General features: G+C 50.5%; 1 protein-coding gene across 2 annotated transcripts in view; it reads right to left on the bottom strand.

Annotated features, from left to right (window-relative positions):
* Positions 1-1,975: 1,975 nt before the first annotated feature.
* POU2F3 (POU class 2 homeobox 3) overlaps positions 1,976-22,737 on the bottom strand; it is a 79,345-nt gene continuing 58,583 nt past the window's right edge. For both annotated transcript variants that reach the window (XM_043579636.1, XM_043579637.1), the window contains exons 4-13: positions 22,496-22,600; positions 21,190-21,292; positions 18,102-18,184; positions 15,326-15,508; positions 14,757-14,898; positions 12,955-13,091; positions 10,645-10,806; positions 5,416-5,482; positions 4,259-4,391; positions 1,976-3,283 (exon numbers count right to left, since the gene is read on the bottom strand). In XM_043579636.1, the coding sequence (XP_043435571.1) occupies positions 3,244-3,283; positions 4,259-4,391; positions 5,416-5,482; positions 10,645-10,806; positions 12,955-13,091; positions 14,757-14,898; positions 15,326-15,508; positions 18,102-18,184; positions 21,190-21,292; positions 22,496-22,600 (1,155 nt within the window). In that variant the 3' untranslated portion in view covers positions 1,976-3,243. The remainder of the gene's footprint in view (positions 3,284-4,258; positions 4,392-5,415; positions 5,483-10,644; positions 10,807-12,954; positions 13,092-14,756; positions 14,899-15,325; positions 15,509-18,101; positions 18,185-21,189; positions 21,293-22,495; positions 22,601-22,737) is intronic.

Here is a 22,737-nt window from a genome sequence, read left to right as displayed (position 1 = left end):
TCATGTTCCCTGGCATTTACCCAAAGGAATTGAAAACTTCTGTCCACACCACGCCCCCTGCACACAGATGTTTGCAGCAGCTCTATTCATATTTAAAAATAATGTTTACTTATTTTTGAGAGAGAGAGAAAGAGTGCAAGTAGGGGAGGGGGGCAGGGAGACAGAAGATCTGAAGCAGGTTCTGAGCTGTCAGCACAGAACCCGACACAGGGCTTGAACTCATGAACCGTGAGATCATGACCTGAGCTGAAGTCGGACGCTTAACCGACGGAGCCACCCAGGCGCCCCCCAGCTCTCTTCATAATTGCCAAAACTTGGAAGCAACCAAGACGTCCTTTGGTGGAGGATAAACAAACTGTGGTGTATCCAGACAACAGAATATTATTTATTCAGTGCTAAAAGGAAATGAAGAGATGGAGGAACTTTAAATGCACACCGCTAGGTGAAAGAAGCCAATCTGGAAAGGGTATGTGCTATGATTCCAACTATATGACCTTCTGGAAAATGCAAAGCTATTAGAGACGGTAAAAAGATCGGTGGTTGCAAGGGTGTAGGGAGCAGAGAGGTGAAAAGGTAGAGCACAGAGAATCAGGGCCGTGCAAATACCCTGTATATTACAATGGTGGGTATGTATCATATTTTTGTCCAAACCTGTAGCATGTGCAACACCAAGAGTGAGCTCTAAGATGAACTGTGAACTTTGTGTGATTATTATGGGCCAATGTAGGTTCATTCTTGGTTTAAAAAAAAAAAAGGACTTCTGGTGAATGATGTTCATAATGGGGGAGGCTATGCATGTGAGGGGGCAGGGGTATATGGGAAATCTCTGTACCTAAATCTAAAACTGCTCTAAAAAAAAATAAAGTTTTTTTTAAAAGGTGAAATGGATGAAAACCATCAGTGTGGACAGCGCAGGATATCGGCTTTCAGCACTTACCTGAACAAGATGTCATGGTAGCCAGGATGGCCACAGAAAGGGTTGGCTCTGGCACCCATGAGCATACAAAGAGTACACACATGCCTGCGTGTGTATGCACACTTTTGTACACATGGGCTGGTGGGTGGCAGAATGGTCCTTTCATATACTTAAATCAGCGCCGAAGGCTCCTCTTGCTGTCTCTTTGCTGCATACGTAGCCACTTCCAACCGGATCTTTTCTTGAGACCGTAACTACTACCAATAGGCTTTCTTCTCCAGCTTCGTGTGGTGAAAGATTAGTCTTACTATAAGGCCCATTCAAACATCAGAAACAGTTAAGTCTTGATTATTCACACATAGATTCCCCACTTGGATATTATTTGCAACAAATGTTTCATCCCTATTTTGGTTTTTCCCCATCAGCCGTTAGAAGGGCTTCCCTTTCGCACAGGTCAGTTGTCAACCTCGGGCATAGTAATGATTGAAATTTTTATTAACCTCAGAAAAACCACCAGGAGAGCTTGCTTGCCCCCCAAGCCCCTCACCAAAAGTCACAGCGCATTTCCAAGGCCACCTATATTTGATTGTTGAATTATGCTTTGTTTTTCATATCTATTGCTTTCCATTGTGGATATTGAATAACTGACCTTCAGGATATCTGGGATATGAGCCTCCTCAGCCTCTGCCTCCACCTCTTAAGTCTGAATGACTTGGCCTTAAAACTCCCCCTTTCTATCCTCCCCCTTACAAAATGAGGCAACCAGCCTCCTCCTCCTCTGTCAGAAAGAGTAAGAACTCTGAACTCTTCAAAGCCCTGTATTAATGTAGATCATCTTTAGCAGCAGGTCTGGGGAGTAACAGACTTAATGCACCAATTGGCAACATTTTCCCCATCCCATTTTTTGTAAGTAATCTCTACGCCCAGCGCGGGGCTTGAACTCATGTCCCTGAGATCAAGAGTTGCCTCCTCCACTTACTGAGCCAGCCAAGTGCTCCCCCATCCCATTGCACTATACGCACTCATATCCCCCTCAACAAAAGACACAGAACAATAATCTAAACCTCTTCTTATCAGCAGTGGAATCATTTATATCATAACTATACAAATTTATTTAGGAACAGAGAGATTCCTTTGAATCTCAACATTTTCTTGGATATACAGTCTTTAAAAAAAAAAAAAAAAGGTTACCATCTCTGGAATGGCTTCATGTTACATCTCTACACACTGGCCCACAAAGAAGGAGACTAGAGATAATGTTCCCGAGAAGTCAACAAAGATTCCCAGCCCATGTGGGAACTCTTGTGGAAGCTAGCACAGTATTTCACACTTTGGCATTTTTTTTTCCTTTCTTTTTCTTTTTTTTTTTTTTAAAAAGAAGATAAAATATTACAGAGATATCTTCAAAATTCACACCTGAGTTAAACATTTTGTTGGAAAAGTCCACATTAAGGAGAGAACGTCATTGCAAAAATTGGAGAGGGCTATATACAGGTATTTTGCCAACATAACTCTTACGTGTTTGCTTTTGTGTCCTTTCTTCTGCAGCCGGGGTTGGGGGGCGGGGAGGGAGAGAGGGGACCCAGGTAAGGACGGGGAGGGAGAGAAGGAGTAAGCACTCCTGAGCTCTGGGGCAGGTATAGCAAACAAAAGAGCACCTGTGGGCAGAGAAACATGCCCCGGGGGCTGAGGGTGGCTCAGCCTTCTGTAAAGAAGAGAGAACCTGGAGAAGGCAATCACGACTGGATCTTGGTTCTAGAAAAGGGGGCTAAAGAGAAAATGGGGTGAAATGAAGATTCAGTCAGAAGAGTTTGCTGAACGGAGAAAACATCAAGTCTTTGGTGGAGACATCAGATTCAAATCTTTTCACAGATTTTAGAATCGGTTCAGAGGTTGGAGGCTGAGTTCAGAGTCAAAACCGTCATCTCTCCTTCCGGTTGTTTGGCACAGCAGGCAAACGTCTGTCCCCGAGAGGCCCACGGATGCATTGGGAAATCGTGGCAAGATGTCCTTTCTCCGAGAGACTACTGCCACAGTGAAGCCGTCTGAGATATTTAGAACTAGGAGATAGGAGCACAGGGAAGGAAGGTGAAAATGGTAAACAGCGAGGAGGGGCATATGTTTCAAGAGCACTAGGAGTCCGCACATGCTTCAATCACAGTTTAGATCTCTGGGGGCCCTCGCTCCTGAAGAAGCAAGAGTTTGGGTTGACAGTGGGGATTCTCTTTCACTCTTCCGACCGTAAGCTGTCCGTACACAGAAGGCGTGATTCCCTTCCTTCCAGTGGGGAATACAGGGCCAGGTGGATTAGGAGAAACTTTTTGGTCTCAGTGGAGGTAGGTGGGATGATTCCATCGGTACCAAGATCTGGAAGGAAGGAAAAAAAACGAGTCAATGCTAAAAGGTGCTAATGTGACTGAGGGAAGATGCAAATGGGCAGTGACTGCTAACAGGGGTAGGGTTTCTCTCCCGGGCAATGAAAACGTTCTGGAATTAGATTATGGTGATGGTTATGCCACATTGTGACTACACTAACACGCACTGGATTGTACCTTCAGGGGTAAATTGTAGGGTATGTGAATTCTAGCTCAAAACACAGTAAAACATGTACATTATATGGTTTTTTTCGCCCCTCCCCTTTTTTTTTTTTGGCAGGGGTGGCTGAGGAGCTCCGGAAGTTTGGTGTGTGCAACAGTTATCGGTCAGTAAGACCTCGCTGCCTTGTGGAATGGCCTGGGTTTGGACAAGTGGGTTCATTTCTTCCCACGAGGTACTGCCTAACTTTCAAATCTCTGCTGTGCTCTGAATCCGTGAGCCATCTCTCAAAGCACCTGCTCTGAGAATACTTTTTGGAGCAGACTCTTTGGTCCCAGGGGCGGCTTACCTCGCTGCATGCCAGGTGGGAACCCGAGATGGGGGCGGGGGCAGGGAGGCAATACTTCCCTCTGTCACTGTGTCAGCCACACTGACAGCTCCCGCTCACGTCCGAACGCCCCAAGAGCAGGGTTCCTGGCAGGGAGTGGAGAACCCCTAAGCCCACTGAAGGACCTGGCCCTTCCTTACAGGAGTGTTCAGAAATTTCCACCCTCCCAGTGAGGATGGAAATATTGGCTTTGTTGACATCAGCCTCTTGCCAGGACTGCTGGCTGGCCGAAGCTTCTCTTTTAAAGCCCACTCCCTAGGGATACGGTCCAGCCTGGCTGTCCACTCTGTCCCCGTCCTGCCACCCCAACTCTCCTCTCCGAGAAAGTGGCAGGCTTCCTGCCCCGAAGGATTGACCCAGCTTCTTGCATGGTCCCTTGATCCTGCTGGAATGTCTCGGTATTCTCTCCTCCACCTTACCCCGAAGAGTTAAAACCGGAGGCGCTCATTGCCGCTTTGGAGTTATTTTGAGATGCAGTGGGGCTGTTGGCGTGGAGTCCGGAGCCGGGAGACGAAGGCCCGCTGTTGTTCCCAGGGGAACAGGATGACGTCACTGAGGACGAAGAGAGGCCAAAACAAGGGGAAAATAATGCTGCTGGGTCCCGGGACCTCGTGACCTGGCCCTTCAGACATGTATCCCCAAAGAACTCCCGCCCTCTCCCTACCTCCCACCCATCGGCCCACCTCCTGCCTCGTCTGCATCAACACCCGGCCCCAGAGGGACTCTCATCATAAATGCTCTTTGCAGCGCAGGCCCTGGAGAGCGGCATGGCTGGTTCTGCGGGTCCAAGAATTGCCAAACGCAAAAGGACACATGCCAAAATCATCCTACCCCGGGACACACCCTGGGCTGGGCGTATGTAGCCCCAGACTGCAAGGCGGGAGGGGGAAAGGAACAAGAAGGCTCGGAAAGGAGGAGGGGAGGAAATAGAGAAAAGGGAATAGGAGAGGAAAGAGCATCTGAGGCCACAATTAAAGGTCGCCGGCCCCTCTCCTGTTTCTGTCTCCACAGAAAGACGCCCGTGTATCTCCTAGAAAGAGTACAGCCAGGGGACAGGCTTGGATCCTCATTTTTGGGTTTCCCTAACAACGTCCCGTGAATAAGGGGACAGATATCTTGCCATCCAAGCAAGCCAAGATACTTTGACGAGTGGGGAGCAGTGCTATTGATCGTGTCCGGACAAGAGGCAGACGCTGGGGCTGTCCTGGGCACATGCAGACGTATGGTCACCCCTGCTAGTTCTTTGGAAGGCTGTAGGTACTTTTTGAAAAATAGAGTTCCGCAGAAAACTGGTTTGGAAAACCCTGCCTTCTATACAGCTCCTTCAGGGATGTGAAATGCACTCTGGTGCTGAGAAAGTATGGCAGCGGAAGCAGAAAGCAAACGCTCGTTTTAAACTTGGCCTCTTCAGCACTTCCCAAACTTAGGTGGTCACAGAACCCTTCTTCTCCTGGCAGAGATTTTAATAGCCATTGAAATACATTTAAGGAAGGCTGACTTAGTTACCTTTCAGGTCTACCATCCCATCATTTAAAGGAATTCTGGAGTTCTTCAGAAACCCCATTGTAAAGCTCACCTGTTCCAGGCATGGTGCTGTGGACAGGAGGGACAGAGAGGGGGCCCAGAGACCCAGAGGGAGAGACCTGAAAGGCAACAGAGGTTTGTAAATGTCTTGTGTCTGCTCCCTTCTCCAGTCTTGACTGCTTCTCCCAGGGTGCTGGGCCCCAGACCGCAGATAGCAGGACTCAGCTTCCTGGCTGCTCGCCTAGTTCCAAACCTCCGCTCGGTCCCCCGCTTCCAGAAGAGGGCCTCTGGACCACATACAGGATCGGCTCCAGTTCTGCAGACCCCGGGGCCCTGCCCTCCCTGCTGTGCCCCCTGGCAAGGCTTCTTCGGCACTGCCAGGATGAATGAAGCTCGCGTACCGAGGGCTTGGCCCCTGTCGTGGCAGATGCTGTCAGTTGGCTACAGCGCCTCGTTCTTTTCTTCCATGAGATCCCTTTGCTCGGTGCAGCAGAGCCCGGCCCTAACAACCTGTTTCAGGCTTCCTGGCCTGGTGTCTGAGCGGACCGCCCACTCTCCAGAGAAAACTGGAGGGGCTAAACTTTCATTTTGCCCTGAAGACCTCCCAGCATTACCGACTCTGAGATTGGGAAGGGACTTAAGGTCATTTAGTTCGAACCTCCTTACTCTTCAGGACTCTCCCCCTTAAGAATCACTGCCTTAGCACGACCTAGAACAAGCTGTAATAGAAAGAATGGGCTTCGGGGCCCAACAGATTTGGGGGTGAGAACGTGGTTCCATCGTAACTATCCACGTGACTTTGGGCGAGTTACCTAACCCCGCTGAGATTTGGTTTTCTCATCCGTGAACTAGAGGTAATACCTCCCTTATATTTCCTTTTAATTAAGATTTAATAAGATAATGTCCATAAAGCTTCCAAGTCAATGCCTGGCAAAGAGTGCCAGGCTTGTTAAGCGTCCGTTCCCTTCCCCCCTGAAGGAAGCTGTCAACTGTCTCTGGACACCGGTCACCTCTTCATTCGAGCTGAAATCTGCATACCTTGCCTTCCCTTTATTCTCCTCTTGCCGACGGGGGAAGCTCCAATCGATGTTCCCAAAGGACGTTGGAAGGAAGTTCTCAGGGAGCTGTGATTTGATATCCCTCCCCTCCCCAGCTCGGATCCTCTCATCCCAACAGGATGTGGCATGTATTCATTTCCCAATTAATCAGCTACGGTTCTGCTGTCTTCATTTACTTGCCTTTTTACAATGAGCCTCCTCAGTAGGGCGGGGGGGGGGGGGGGGGGGGGGGGGGGCTCACGAAGGGTGGAGGCAGGTGTGAGGCCTCCTGGTAAGAGATGTTATCAATGATTTCTCTCCCTCTTCTCCTCCCCTCCCTACTGCCACACCCAAGACATTTGTTGTTGTTTTAAAATAAATAACGTGTTCAGTCACTGTGACCAGGTTCTTCTGTTTCCTTCTGGAGGCAGGCTATGCATATGCAAGCAGACGTATCTATGGTTCCCCCTTTTTAGTTTTTTATATAAATGCTAGCATTCAGCCCACACTGGTTTGCACCATTTTGTTTTGCTTTTTGCTTTTTTTTTTTTTTTTTTTTTTTTTTTTTTTTTTGCTTAACTGTATATCCTGCAGATCACTTCATATCAGAAGCGGAAGAAACTATGTCCTAGTCCCAAGGAGAATGTGCCAATGAGACCTGAGGAGAAGATAGGGTCAGAACATGCTCTCTCTCCGCTGCCTCTGTAACATCACAAGCATTAATGTAATTATTTATTTAACATCTTCCCCCCCCCCCCCCCCCCCCCCCCCGCCTGCTAGGCTGTAGTCTTCCCAAGGGCAGGATGATGTCTGTTCAGGTCTACCGACTACAGTGCCTAGGACTTTGTAGGTGCTCAGTAAGTAAGTGTGGAATGAATGATGAGAACGAATCAGACTCCTTCCTGGATCCTCCATGCCTCCCACTGCTTTTCTCCATGTGGGTGTCTTGGATTGGGCTGGGACCAAAGCGAGAACCTACCTCCCAAAGCCCCATGTTTAAAGATTCCGATGCTCTTATGACATGGTTCCATTTCTTTGACACGCCTGACATAATCTAGCCCCCGCCTACCCCTCCAGCCTCCTCATTCACACTATTCACTCCCTGGGTTCCAGCCCATGCCAGCTTTCTATGCTTCCTCCTTTCCACCCATCCCAGCCTCAGGGCCTTTGCATACACTCTTTCCTCTGCCTCGAATATTCTTCCCTATGCTCTGTCCTCCCTGTGCACCCTCGACCCCCATTAACATCTACTCATTCTGCTGCTGCCAGTTTGAGCATCCTTCCTCCAAGAAGCCCCTGACACCGGGACTAGGTTAGGGCCCTCTAAATCACCCTCCGTCTCTTCTAGAGATTCCATCACAAAGGGCATTTGCTTAGTGTCTATTTTCCCTGCTGGGACCATAAGCAGGGATCATACGGGTCCTGTGCGCCACCATATCCCAGTTCCAAACATATGGTGGGTGCTCAATAAATATTTAAGAAAAGAATGATGACTGACTATCCCTTGCCTCCACCTTAACGTTTTCATTGCTTTCTCACAGCCTGCAGGGTAATTTAGTACCTGTGGCCTGTCGTGAGCCAGCCCTCATCAACCTCTCTTAGTCCCTAAACCTTAGCTTCAGTCAGAGGGCAATGTTGTGATTCCCCAAACGCAGCACATCGTTTTATAATCCCATGCCTTCTCACAGATGGTTCCTCTCGCCTGGTATGGCGCTCTTGCTAATTCCTAATGTGTTTGAAGAACAAATTAGGGGGTCAGCGCTCCCAGCCTCCATTCGGATTGGAGAGTCTCTCGTCGTCGGTGTTTGTCTGTGTTCCCGGAGCACTCCTACAGGACTTCTCACATCTCCTTCACTGCAATCTCTTGCCTCTTCTGGCTCCTCCTTAGTTTCCTCCCTGGATCCTTTTCCTTTACCTGTCCCTCACCTGCTGGTGTTCCCCAGGGTTAAGACTAGACTTTTCTCTTGGCTCTGTTGTGCAAACAGCATAGCTGAGCTCCTCCTCCCCTAGGATTTCAGCCACCAATTTATGCTTATGACTCCCTGACCTACGTCTCCATCCCGGCCTTCTCTCCAGACCTCCAGACCCATCAATGCAAGTGCCCAAGGACAGCCCCACGTGGGTGTCCCACAGGCCTCACTGGACCTTAAAATAATGCAAAGAATGGAAATCGTCACCTTTTCCTGCTCCCGAATCCGCTCCTCCACCTGTGTCTGACTGTCCCATCAGTGGAGCAACCACTGGCCCCATCAGCCCAACAACCTGAATGCTGACAGTCAGCCCAGAGTATTGTCTTTCCTTCGTCATTTCCCTGCCGCCATCTGATTTCCGATTTATAACCCAAGACCCAAAAATTCCACCTTCTCATTGTCCCTTGAGTCTCTCCCTTCCCCTCGTTCTTAGTCCCTAGCTTTGCTTCAGCCCTCATTCTTTCTTTCCTGGGTAACTGCAGCCACATCCTACCTGGTTTCCCCGCAACCAGTCTCATGTCTCTCAAACCACCCTTTATACTGCACTCAGAGTGATCGTTCTGAAAAGCAAATCTGATGGTGTCAGTGGCCTGCTCAACATCCTTCGGTGACTTCTCCCAGCCGTCTCCTTAGCGTTGTACATAGTCCCCTCAGTCTGGCCCTTGCTGGTCTGTCCAGCCTCATCGTTCCACATCCCTCCGCAGGGACCACCTATAGTTCTGGGAACATGCCATACACTCTCCCTGCTCCCTGCTACTGTTCTTATACTTTCCCCCCAGGAGAACTCCACCCCACACCTATTTGCCTCTTCACTCCTTTTCCTTTTAGACTCAGCTCAGGTATTAATTATCTCCTTGGGGGAGCCTTCTCTAACCACCACCTTGGCAAGGCGTTGCTAGCCGCAACTCCTAAATTCTCCTAGAGAAATTATGATGTTGTTTATCATTTGTTTCTTTGTCTGTCTCCTCTGCTAGATGGTGAGATCCTCCGGGACAGGGGACAGATATTATTTATTTGTGTATCCCCAGCACTCTGCGTAAAGGTCACTCTATGGTAGATGGCCAAGGAATGTTTGGTGAAAGAATGAACAATGGTGTCGTTTTTATGAAACAGCTGTGTTCCACCCCAGACAAGGCTGAATAGGACGGTGGCCTTGCCCCCAATTCCCTTAACCTTCCAACCATGGCATCCCCAGGGATGGAGGAAGAGAATGTTCCTCCAGACGCTATCTTTCCCTGGATGCAGAAGATATTTCCTACTCCCCAAACGTCCACGTTATTCCCAGCCCTGACTTTTCCCCCTGACCACCAAAATCAGACACACAACTGTCCACTTGACACTTCCTCTCGGATCCTTAGGAGGCATGTGCAGCTTAATCTGACCAGCTCCGAATTCTTAGTCTTTTCCCCCCTCATACCTGTATCTCTGGCTTTCTTCATCATCTTAAAAAAAAAAAAAAATGGCAGCGCCTTCCAACAAGTCGTTCACGCCAAAACCCTTAAACTCATCTTGGCCTCATTTCTCACACTCCTTATCTGAGCTCTCAGCACATCTCGTTGGCTCCACGGTTGAAGTCTATTCAGAATCCAACCACTTCTTGTCACCGTCCTGGCTACCACCCTCCCCTAAGCTTCCTCTACTCTCAGCCTGGTTATTGTAGTTCTCCTCACTGGTGTTCCTTTGCCACGTAGATTATTCTCCACCTCAGTCAGTTTAGGCTTCTCCACTCACAGCTCTCCAGTGTCTTATTTCATACAAACCCAAAGCCAGGGTCCTTTAGTGACCTCCATGACCTTGGGTGGTCTGCTCTCTGTTATGTCTCTGATTTCCCCTCCTATTCTCGCCTCCTTCCTCACTCTGCCCCAGCCATACTGGCTTCCTTCTGTTCCTCAAACATGCCAAGACTTTTTTACTTGCTGGTCCCTCTGCCTGGGACACTCTTTCTTCTAGATACTTCATCTATTTCTAACACTTTGGGCTCCACTCAAACGTCACCTTCCCAGGGAGGTCCTCTCTGACCTCTCTATTAAAAAAGCATCTCCTCATAATTACATCCACTCCCCTTACCCTTCTTTATTCTTCTTTATGTTTATTTCACATATGGCATCTATTTGCCTATTTATTGTATGCCCCTCTCAACTCCCGACGGCCATCTTCCCCCAGGTGGAGAAGACTCTTCACCTTCCAGGCACCATTCCTGTTCCTGCCCCCTCCCCCGCCCCCCCCCCCCCCCCCCCCAATGCTTGGCGGGCAGCTTGGTTCTTGGCCACTTACCAAGCGGGAGTTGTAGATGGGAGATTTGATGGGTGTGGTCACGGGGCAGTTGATTCGCTTCTCCTTCTGACGTCGATTGCAGAACCAGACTCTCACCACCTCCTTCTCCATGGACAACTGCTCTGCAATCATGGAGATCTCTTCTGAGCTGGGTTTGGGGTTCTGCGGAGACCAAAGGGATAGAGTGTGGTCAGCAGGAAGGGGGAACAGGGTCAAGAATCAGGGGTGGGGGCCAGAGGTTCCAAGGAAACAAGATAGGCCAATGGATGGATCAAAAGCTTTAGAATCAGACCTAGGATGGAATGCTGGCTCTATCATTTACTGTGTAGCTTTAGAAGCCTTTCTTAACTTCTCTGAGCCTCAGTCTTACCATGTATGAAGTGAGAACAATAAGGTCTACTGTATAGGATTGTTGCGAGGCTAAAATGAGAAACCATGTGTAAACTGCCAAGCCCAGGGCCTGCCACAAAATACAGGATCCACAAATGTAGCTCTCTTCCCTCCCTTCTTACTTCAGGAGAAGTTCTGAAAGGAGAAGTCCTTTGACATGTGTGTGGGACGGGCAGAATCCCGAACCCCATGTTTCGCCACACAACCTGATAACCTTTTCTTGTGTTATTGCTTCCTGTCCCACCTCAAAATAGGAAAACATAAACTAAAGCATGTGGATCCAAGACTGTGGAGACATATATATTCAGCACTTTCTTGTTCCAACCCCTCCCTCCACCCAATCTTTGATCTCAGCCCCTTTCCCTCCTTCCTACACACCCCCTCCCTTGCTCAGGCTGCTCCCAGAAACCTAATCAGCAGGAAAAGCCAGCTCTTGTCATTCTGCCAGCAGGATGCAGCCATCAAATCCTTGAGCCAGATGCACCAGCGAATGCGGGCAGCAGTCTTGGAGGCCTGGGGCCCACAAGATTAAATGAGGCCAAGGGCACATCCTTTAGGGACCTGGGTCGTGTGGATAGAGGCTCTGAAGGCTGGTATCCAAGGGATCCCGATTAGAAGCTGTGTAGACCACACCTGTTTTCCTTCTTCTCTTCCCTAGCTCCCACAGGGCACAAAGCTGGTATTATTATTAGCTTCTACATACTGGCTCAGGAATATGCTTTTGCTGCAAGTTCAAACAAATGTATCATATTATATGATCACAAGTATTTAAATGCGTGTGGAGAAAGAAACAGAAGGAAATACCATTTGATGCCATTTGATGGTAGATTTTTTTTTCTTTCTACCTCTCTATATTTTCCTAATTGTTTACAGTGAGCATTTACTACATTGATAATTCTAAAACTACAAATCAATGCATAGAAAGTAAAGGATTTCAGATGGTAACTATACTTGTTATGATGAGCATTTTGTAATGGGTAAAATTGTTGAATCCCTGCCATACACCTGAAACTAATATAATATTGTATGTCAACTAAGGTAAAAGAAAGAAAGAAAGAAAGAAAGAGAGAAAGAGAGAAAGAGAGAAAGAGAGAGAGAGAGAAAGAGAGAAAGAGAGAAAGAGAGAAAGAAAGAAAGAAAGAAAGAAGAAAGAAAGAGAGAAAGAGAGAGAGAGAGAGAGAAAGAGAGAGAGAGAAAGAAGAAAGAGAGAAAGAAAGAGAGAAAGAAAGAAAGAAAGAAGAAAGAAAGAGAGAAAGAGAGAGAGAGAGAGAGAGAGAGAAAGAAGAAAGAGAGAAAGAAAGAGAGAAAGAAAGAAAGAAAGAAAGAGAGAGAGAGAGAAAGAGAGAAAGAAAGAATTTATATGGAGTGTTCTGGCTTTGCTCCCTTTACCTCCACTGGATATAGAGATCCACCCTCTTCTGGGACTCTATATCCCCCCCCCCTTTTTTTAAATGTTTATTTTTGACAGAGAGAGAGAGAGAGACAGAATGCAAGCAGGGGTAGGGCAGAGAGAAAGGGAGACACAGAATAAGAAGCAGGCTCCGGGCTCCAGCTGTCAGCACAGAGCCTGACGTGGGGCTCGAACTCATGGACTGGGAGATCATGACCTGATTCAAAGTTGGATGCTTACCCAGCTGAGGCACCCAGGCGTCCCCTATATCCCATTCGTTAAATCTCCTGGTGAGAGGGACAACGGGCCCTTAAAAAATGTCAGGGCAAGAAGAGTCAGTGGGGGAAGAAGTTCCTGAAACCCAAGACGAAGGCGCCCTCTCCCTGGGACACATGGGTGCCTGGAGAGGGTGCCTGGGCTTGCTTTCCGACCCTTTCCCAGGGCAGGTGTGGTACCGAGCGGCCTGAGTGTGTCCGCTCATCCAACTCTGCACATCAGCCCACCCGTTCCCACCCGGAGGAGCCGCTCACATCTTGAAATCTCTTCTCCAGAGTCAGGCGGATATTGGTCTCGATGCTGGTCCGTTTCTTCCTCTTCCTACCAAACACTTCACTGAGGGTGGGGAAAGAGCTGGGGGTGCTCCCCGAGGGGTCCGATGGAGAGGTTTCTGTCCGGAGGTGGAAAGACAAAGGAAGCTCAGAGAAGAGAATGCATGGCCAGTTGAGGCTCTGTGTCAATGGCCTTGAGATCCACCAATGCTGCCCAGTAGGCTCTGCAGTGGCTCTTTTGGGACCAGCCCCCTCCTCCCGGAAGGGGAACCAGAACAGGCCAAGAACCCTGCTTGTCCTCATTGCTCTGGGCAAAGGTCTTCCACGACTCCCACGCCAATGCCTTCAGTGTTTGCGGTCACGGTTCAAGGACACTCAGACATCAGCGGCATGTGTGGGTGTGAGTGGGTGCAGGCAGGGCTCCTACAAGGGACTCTCATGAGTCTGCCTTTTACAAGGATGCTTGGATATGGATGCTCAGTAAAATGGGAACTGGTGTTTTGAGCTAAAAGCAGTGGCACTTGGTGGCAGAATGTCGGTGCTGATGTCACTTTCTTTTCAGGGCAAGTGTTGGAGCTGAGGCTGTATGATCGGTGGGCAGATATACCCCACAGGAAGGATTCAGGCATCAGGTAGGGGGGACGCACTAGAAACGACCCATAAGGTCTCTTCCCAAAGATCCTAAGACCCTCTGATCATCTCTGTCACTTCAGTGCCCTGAAGAAAGCTGACGAAGGGACAAGTCGTTGCGGACAGCTTCCTTGACCTTCCATGTTTCCTCGTGGAGGGACTTCTGAGGGGGTGACTGACCCCCTTGTCTGCCCATCCCACCCTTTCCTTCCTCTGCACAGGAAGTACTCGTCAACATGTGTCTCCTGACTAGAGCCCAGCCCGGCGCCGGCTCTGCTTCCCTCTCTGCCTACACCAGTGGTTCTCAGCTGGGGCGGTTTTGCACCACGACTGCTCCCCCAGGGGACATTTGGGATATCTGGAGACATTTTTGTATGTCTCAACGGGCGGCAGGTGCTGCTGGCACCTGGGGGGTAGAGACCAAGGATGCTGCTAAATGCCCTGTAATTCACAGGACAGCCTCTTCCAACCAAGAATTCTCCGGACCAATGTGTTGATGGTGTCCTGGTAAGAACCCTGTCACCCACTGTCCCCAGACACCAACCTCCTCCATTCAGTATTCCAAACATCTTGCCCTTGGCTTGCACCCTTGACCTCCTGGAATGCCTCCCAGGTCACCCAGCTGACAGAATTCTGCGGACCCTGCTCCTGCTGTAGGACTTTCCCCACTAGTCTTGCTCACGGTGACTCCCTGCCCTCTGGAGACCTGCTCAAGGTTAGCCAGACAGAGGGCTTGTGTTGTGACTCTTGCCTTCCCGGCTCCCCCAGGAGATCCTAGAGAACCCATTCCCCTATCTTCCCAACCTAGAAGGGGTCCAGGGCGCAAGGTGAGTAAGTTTGCAGACCCAAACTTTGTCTCTGGTGAGCCGTCCCCAGGTGGCTGGGTGGCCGTAGGGTGGACAAGGGAAGGGGGCCAAGTCTTCATGGCCACAGACCTGAAGCCATTTCTTTCAAGGGGCCCTCTCAGCAACGAAGCGGACATTTCCCTCTCCCCTTGTCTGTCTCCTGTATCTTATTTCTCAGGTGGTTCCAGGCCCAGGAGGAGAAGGGGTCTTACACACTGACCGCCTAAAGCCTCAACTCAGACAAGTCACCAGCCCCTTCCCTGCAGAATCCTCTGGGGCACCGTCCACCCTTGAGTCCCGGATGCCTACCTGCATCGTGCAACCATTTCTCCAGCAGTGGCTTGAGCTTGCACATGTTCTTGAAGCTCAGATTGAGGGCCTCGAATCGCGAGATGGTGGTCTGGCTGAAGTCATTACCGTACAGTTTTCCCATCGCCAGCCCCACATCTCCCTGCATGTGGGGACCGAGAGGGAGAAGCCGGAGGGACGGGCTCCTTCTCTTCTTCGTCCACGTTCCCCACCATCCTGGCGCCCATCATGCACGGACAGAACCTTCAAGCACCCACCCGTGACCGTGACTCCTTTCCAGGTTTTTTCCCTCTAAGAGGGAGACTTTGGTTCATTTTCCTCCCCGGACTCGGAGTGGGCCGTGCCCATATGCCCAACCCCTTGTCTGGCTCTCATTCCTCCCACCCGTTTCCCAGCAGTGTCCCCCAGTTCCCTTACCAATAGAAACTGTGCCCTGTTCTCAGGGAACACAGGGACACGTGGGCTTGCCCCAAACACATTGAACGTCCGGCCGCTCCTCAAATGTACACTCGGGAAGCCCCGTCTCCGCTCGCTCAACCCGATCCCTTCTAGCTCCCCGCAAACCAAACCTGTGTGAAACCCAGCTTAATGCGCCTCTGCTTGAAGGTCTTGGCAAACTTCTCCAGCTCTTCCAGGTCACTGGGCTCATCAGCCCCTCCAGAGCTGGGTAGATGCTTCGGTGCTGGGAGATGTGGGGACGCTTCCAGATGGGGGTCTAAAGAAGATCCCGGCAGCCCGGGGCGCCCAATTGCCTAAAAGGGAACACATGCCAAACAGATCCACAATGGCACAGATCAAATGGCACTTTCTGGGGCGCCTGGGTGGCGCAGTCGGTTAAGCGTCGGACTTCAGCCAGGTCACGATCTCGCGGTCCGGGAGTTCAAGCCCCACGTCAGGCTCTGGGCTGATGGCTCAGAGCCTGGAACCTGTTTCCGATTCTGTGTCTCCCTCTCTCTCTGCCCCTCCCCTGTTCATGCTCTGTCTCTCTCTGTCCCAAAAATAAATAAACGTTGAAAAAAAATTTTTTTAAAAAATGGCACTTTCTATTGTGTGCTTAGAAGGCGACAGATGTCTGGGCGCGCTTGATTCCTATTTTTTTCAGGGGCGTGGAAGTGAAAATTTGGGTTTCTACCAAGGGATAGTAAATAGCTAGAATAGCTGGGGCAGACACAGGACTGCAGGACGGGGAGGTGGCCTTCTTGGGTTTTAGTCTATGACTCATTGTTTGACTCCGGGCAGGTAACTTCCTTCTTTCAATTTTCCGCCATAAAAGGAGCCAGCGGGGTTGTTTACTAAGATTCCAAAAGCAAATCTCAGAACGGGACAAGGAAAAGGTTGTTTGCCTTGCCTGTTCTTTTCCACAAAGCAAAGTAACTGAGGTGTTTAACAGGTATTAACTGAAGATAACAGAGGACATCCGAGACTTGTTATATTAATAGACCTTCCAGAAAAATTTAAACCCTTATGACTGCCATTTTACTTTCGAACCCATCATTTTCTTTCATGAGAGTGTTGTTTGGGTGTGTTTCGTTTTGTTTTGTTTTTGTTTTAAGTTTATTTATTTAATTTTTCAGTAATCCCTACACCCAATGTGGGGCTTGAACTCGTGACCCCCGAGATCAAGAGTCGCATGTTCCACCGACTGAGCAGGGAAAGCGTCCTGTGTTTTTTGTTTCTAAATCAAAGGTATTCCCGGGCTAGCTAAATATACGTTGATCTCATTTAATGTTGTCAGGAGATAGTCTTCCTTTAGTTCATTTTCATAGAAAAATGGGCTCTAAAACCTAGAGTTCATGTGGCGCCCTTTTGGGGTTGGATTGAATCCCCCTCCTGAAGACATCCACGATGGCACAAGCTCTGGAACCCAGACGGAGGGCTACAGGCATTGCGTCCCGTCCAGGTGCCACTGCCCACGTGGACAGCACTGCCTATACCCGCCCTTGTCTTTCTCCTTCCCAGTTTACCGTTTTCCTAGACTAAGGTGAACTTTCCTCCTTCTCTCTTCCGAGACCTGCAGATTTACAATTCAGATGGGCAGCCTCAGGATGAGGAAGGTGAGAGGACCCTGGCAAAGGATCTTTTAGGACAGAATGATTTGGAGCCTTATGGGTTTGGTCCTGTTTTGCAGGATGGGGGTGGAAATCTTCGGCTCTCTTTGAGACTTCCTTCTCATCGATTCCTTTGTTCTTTAACAAATACTTCTTGAGCTCTTTGCTAGACCTTCTTCTCCCTTCCTCTCATATCCAACGAGAGGCCAAATTGCATTCGTTCGTCTTCCCCAAACAGGTCCTCGTTTGCCCTTCCCTCTCTACCCTTATTGCCACAACCCTGAGCAAGTCCCTCATTACCACTGCCCTGGACCATCTTAATAGCCTCCTGAACAGCCTCTTGGATTCTCATGTCGTAAGATATGAGAGTTGATCTCAGGCCTCTATAAGATCTCTTCCAGATGTAAGTCTATGATGACATTCCGAGTCCCCAGGAGAGAGTGAGTTTAGGATTCCGGTGGCCCCCTTCCTATTAGCCACTAGATGGCACCCTCTCCCCTTCCTGATGTCTTCAGTGGACACTCTAGCCCTCTAGAGTCAGGACCCTTAGTGATCCGTGGGGATCTTCGCGCACAGAAGGGCCAGTGGGGCCCTGTAACCTGTCTCTGCAGAGCCATCTCCTGCAGCTGTGCACGGGGGCACCCAGATGAGGGGAGGAGAGGCACCTACCAGACAGCTCCTGCTGCTCTTAGCGAGCCACACACCTAGAATGAGGCCACGTCCAGCCAGAGGAAGAGGTGCCTCCTTGTAATTGGCAAACAGGTACCGTGTGGCAACACAGCAGTTCTGTTAACAGCCCCTCGCGCTGGTCTCGGACCTCCTGACCCACACAAGTTCACTGCAGGAGGTGGTCGAGGATAGTGGGTCTTGACAGGGACCCAGAGGTGAGAGACTGTGGCCTGGTGGGGACTCTGGTCTCTTCCTTGGGGCTTGAGAGGACCCGGGCAGGGCTGGCGGTCGCTGTGGCATCCCTGAAAGTCAGCCCTCCTTAGGACCTGCATGGTCCTAAGAGGAGTGAGCGAAACCAGGGCTGGTGTGGAGGACCCGCGCTGCTGAGCGGGACGGCCTGGGAGCTGAGATCTCTGGGCTCCAGTCCTGGGGCTGTTGGCGATGCGGGTTCGATCGTTTCTCCCGGCCGTGGCTTGGATTCCTCGTGTGTGAACAGGGATAATCCCTCGCTAGCCCCTCTTCCCAGAGGTGTAAGTGCAGCATCGAGGGGGTGGGGGAACACCGGTGAGCAGCTCTGTCCAGAGCTGAGGCATTCTCAGGGGGAGACAGGAAGAATGTGGTTGTTTACCTGGGACGCCAGGCCAGGCCCGGTCTGCGGGAGGAGGAGAGAGCTCTGTTGCTGCGGAAAGGGGAGAAGGTTTGGCTGCAGACCTGAGTGGAAGGGGAGGGACAAAGGAACAAACAAAATAAAATCCAGGCCGTCTGAAGGACACGCTCCACAGCTTCGGGACCGAGATAACCGTCCCCACCCCCTGCTACCTCGTCAGGTCCCTCAACCCACCCCGAGCCCTGTGCAAAGAGGGCCCCCACGGGACTGCCAGGCATTGCCACACGCAGGTGGAGGCGAACGAGACACGGATAAGCAGGTAAACAGCCATCCGCACACCAGTCCTCCGGCTTGCCCGCCCGCCTGCCTGGAATGGTGCTGCACGGGCTAAGGCGGTCAAGGCCAGCCTGCTCTGGGAGCTGCTAAGCAGGCTGAAGAAATCCAACAGGGAAGGAAAAGCAGCTGGAACGGAGGGGCCGGGGAGCTCCATTTTGCCTGCAGACAGCCACAAAAACCTGGGCAAATCTGCAAATATGCCAGGCCACATAGATGGGGCCAGAGAGCCCCAAAAGGCGGCACATGGCTGGCCAGAGGCTCTTGGCAGAATGAGGACATTTTCTACTTGGGAGGAAGAGCTGAGAGAGAAGGGAAGACCAGGGGCCAAGCCTCTGGAAACTCTGTCTGGTGGTATGGCCTCCACCTGCTCATTGTACTGAGGACCGCTTTCTCCTTCCCTCTCCAGGAAAACGGCCCATGAAGGGCTCTGCCTGACTGGTGGTCATGAGAGTGGCCTCCCTCTAGGAAGGTCCTCAGCCAGGAGCTCTCACTGTCGCTGCGGGAATGAAGCCACTGAGCTACCAGAACAACGGGCCGGGTCACCCCAACCACTCAGCACAGACCAGAACCTTGGGGTCTCTGGGGTCCCTAAGAGGCTCCAGGTCACTGATGTACGGCATCTGTGGAAGCTGACCTTTACACTCCTCAGTCTATAAAAGTCAGGGCTTAATTTTTCCTTATTAAAGTAAACAAAAATCTCTCATAAGGAGCTCCGAGCCAGGAGTCAGAGGCTTAAATGCTAATAGTAATCTAACATTTATACTGCGTTTTGAAATACACGAAGCCTTTTTATATGCATTATTTGGAATAGCCCTCAATAACCTCGTGAGGTAGAATTTTATTATTTTGCTATTTCTTACTGTTTTTCCATTTTATTTTATTTTGCTCCGTTTTTATTCAGAGAGGTTAGGTGAAGTTTCCCAAGGACACACAGCCAGTAAGTGATTTAAAAAAAAAAAAAAGAATTAAAAAAAAAAATTTTTTTTTTTTAACGTTTATTTATTTTTGGGACAGAGAGAGACAGAGCATGAATGGGGGAGGGGCAGAGAGAGAGGGAGACACAGAATCTGAAACAGGCTCCAGGCTCTGAGCCATCAGCCCAGAGCCCGACGCGGGGCTCGAACTCACGGACCGCGAGATCGTGACCTGGCTGAAGTCGGACGCTTAACCGACTGCGCCACCCAGGCGCCCCAAGAATTTTTTTTAACCAATGAGTTTTCTGCCCTCAGAAAATTTTTTGTTTGTTTATTTTGCCCTGCATCATACACTGACCTCACTGGTTATATGTCTACCTCTGGGCATTTTCACATCACTGTCTTTGAAATTTTTTTTCTAGGGGCGCCTGGGTGGCGCAGTCGGTCGAACGTCCGACTTCGGCTCAGGGCATGATCTCGCGGTCTGTGAGTTCGAGCCCCGCATCAGGCTCTGTGCTGACCGCTCAGAGCCTGGAGCCTGTTTCAGATTCGTGTCTTTCTCTCTCTCTGACCCTCCCCCGTTCATGCTCTGTCTCTCTCTGTCTCAAAAATAAATAAACGTTAAAAAAATAAAAAATAAAATAAAATAAATAAAAATTTTTTCTAATGTTTATATTTTTTGAGAGACAAAGCACAAGCGGGAGGGGGCAGAGAGGGAGGGAGGGAGGGAGAGAGAGAGAGAGAGAGAGCGAGAGAGAATCTGAAGCAGGCTCCAGGCTCCTAGCTGTCAGCACAGAGCTCGACGCAGGGCTTGAACTCAGGAACAAGAAGATGGTGACCTAGGCCGAAGTCGGACACTTAACCGACTGAGCCATCCAGGCGCCCCTCACGTCACTATCTTTTAAAACAGAAGGGAATTAGCTGTTACCTAGGAATGTGATATATGTTGTTTAGCTAAAACAAGTACTTAAAGGCTCAAGTATGTTCTCAGTCATCATCATAAAAATACTCTGAGATGCCTCAGAACCTAGGGGTAGGGACTGTAATTTAGGCAGGTGTTAGGGATGGAAGGCAGAGTTGCACGTTGTTTGGATTCTGGGTTTCCAAAGCCTCTACCTGGGATTTGTACACAGGTGGCAAACTCCTACTTCCTCTGTCACTTTGGCCCTCGTCAGTGGAGACCAGAGAGAGGGGGGCGGTGGGCAGGCAGTGCAGGTCAATGGCCAGGAACACAGGTTTCGGGCAAACTTCCAGACTTTTCTTATGTCACCAGAGACACACTATGACTATCTACCACACAAGGTTATTTTGAAAAATGCCAGGAAAACCACTCATCAGGGCTCCTGGCAAATCACGTTCAAGAAATACCAGCTATTATCATGAATATTCTAATCTGTTTGCTCTTGGCCCAGGAGCCAGTCTCTGGTAGTAATTTCCGTGCCAAAGAAAACCTGAAAACCCCTTCTCCCGCCTGAGGGTGGCGCTGCTGCTCTACCCAAGCAGAGTCAAGGCCGGCTTCCTGGAGGTGAAAGTCTGAATCAGTCCTGAAAGATTTCCAAGGAACTGGGACTTGTCTGCACTGCATGTCCCAGGGAACTCTTCCTTCCTGTGCTCCCCTCCGCCCCCAGCTCCTTGCCACCTTGCACCTCAGTCTCTACTGGCCGTGAAGTTGAGGAAGATGAGAGGGAAAAGCCGAGGACTCTCAGCCTGGCGGGGGCAATGCCAGGCTCCCTTCGCCGGGTCTCAATGCCAGAGGAGTGAGCCACTCACGCATGCCCCACACTTGGGCTCCTTTATCCAGCAAGCCGCAGCAGCACTTTGCTGGACTTGATCGATGTGGAAAACGCCCGAGTTCTTACCTTGTTGCCCAGATTGGGTCTGGGATAGCAGGAACTGGGATACGGACTGGAGGTGGCCAGGAACCAGCACGAGCTGCTGGAGCGGATGGAGGGAGGTCATGTCCTGCACATGGGGAGACACATACATCGCCGAATTTACACGCTGGGGGTGCCGGCTCCATCTGCCTGCTGCCCGTCTGTCCCGTGGGGCTCCAGACTCTGAGAGTTTGTTGGCAGTGACCTTGCCTTATGCCTCTGTGTAGCTCAACTGCCTGGCACGTAGTAGCGATTCCATTAATGCTGGCATTGTTACAGCTCCTGCACTCAGCCAAGCAGTGCCTCTCAGCCTAGTGTACTTAAACTTTGCCTTGTTATTTAACTTGCGTGCGTGTCAGTCTTGTCTCCCAAGTAGACGGTAAACGTCGAAGGCACAGGCTCAGTGTTACCCGGCTCTCAGAGGTTTACCCTAGAAATGACATGAAATCCCGATCGTCTGACTCTGTTTCTTTAATCTCATGCCACTCGACTGTGCTAAAAGCCACGTCTTGGCCATTTCCTGCGCCTGAGCCTTTCCTGGAAGGAGGAGCAAGTTATTATTTCTTAACACAACCGATCTGATGAAGCAGAAAGGCCACTGCCCCTGGGCTCCTCCCACCAGCCCTCAAAAGGGAGACAGCAGTTCCGATACGTGGGGGATCGAGATCCTCAGGGCTCTGTGCCCCCCGAGGGCTGTGCTTAGGTCTGTACACGAAGAGGTGGTAAACCCCTGCTGAATGAGGAAGTGAAGGAATGGGCACACGTTCCGGTCTTAAGTATTTCCAGGGAAGGGGTGGCATTTCTTCCCCAGGTGATCCAGACCAAGAGAGGGGCTCGCCGCATGGACATCCGCCCTCTCTGACGTTTGCTGTTACTGTTTCAGGGTGCCTCCTCTTCCCCGCACGACACTCTGTTCTACTTTGGCTTTGGTGCAAAACCTCGAGGGAGGAGAGTGGGCTCGCTGGAGACAGAAATGCTCTATATCTGTAGCCATGGTTGTCGCAATAGGGCCCCCTGAAATGGGGGCCAGCTCCACAGCCGCTAGGTCCATTGTTCTGGCCAGGCCGGCTCCTTTTGGTCCCAGACAGGTAGAGGCAGCCGGGCTTCCCCTATGGACTCCCACCTCCACCCCAGGCCTGAATCCCTCGGTCACACTCCCTACAGGGGGCTTTTCGGACCACGAATTCACCGAGAGCCAGGTCTAGAGGTCAAGCATTTTGGAGAAGGCTTGGCTTCAACTCCCCGGCCCACTGAGACTATCAGGGCTCCCCGGCATCAGGCTGGCATTTACCCCAGACATTTGGTTTCCAGACATCATGGCAGGTCCTTGACTCAGGTGACATGGCCGATGCGAGAGGGTCTGCTGCAAGGAGTCACTGAGGTCCTCAGTTTTAATCTGTGTAAGTGGAGGCAGGAGAGCATCAGTGCGGGGCCTCCCCAGGCGGGCAGAAACAGAAACGTCGAGAAGGTCAAGGCGGATTAGTGACGAGCCCCGAGAGTAAGGAGCTAGCTCCGTGCCTACAGTACCTACAG

This window comes from Prionailurus bengalensis, chromosome D1 (assembly GCF_016509475.1).
Source record: "Prionailurus bengalensis isolate Pbe53 chromosome D1, Fcat_Pben_1.1_paternal_pri, whole genome shotgun sequence".
Lineage (NCBI taxonomy): Eukaryota > Metazoa > Chordata > Mammalia > Carnivora > Felidae > Prionailurus > Prionailurus bengalensis.
Note: the sequence above shows the minus strand (reverse complement) of the source record. Positions and strands in the feature narration are given on the sequence as shown.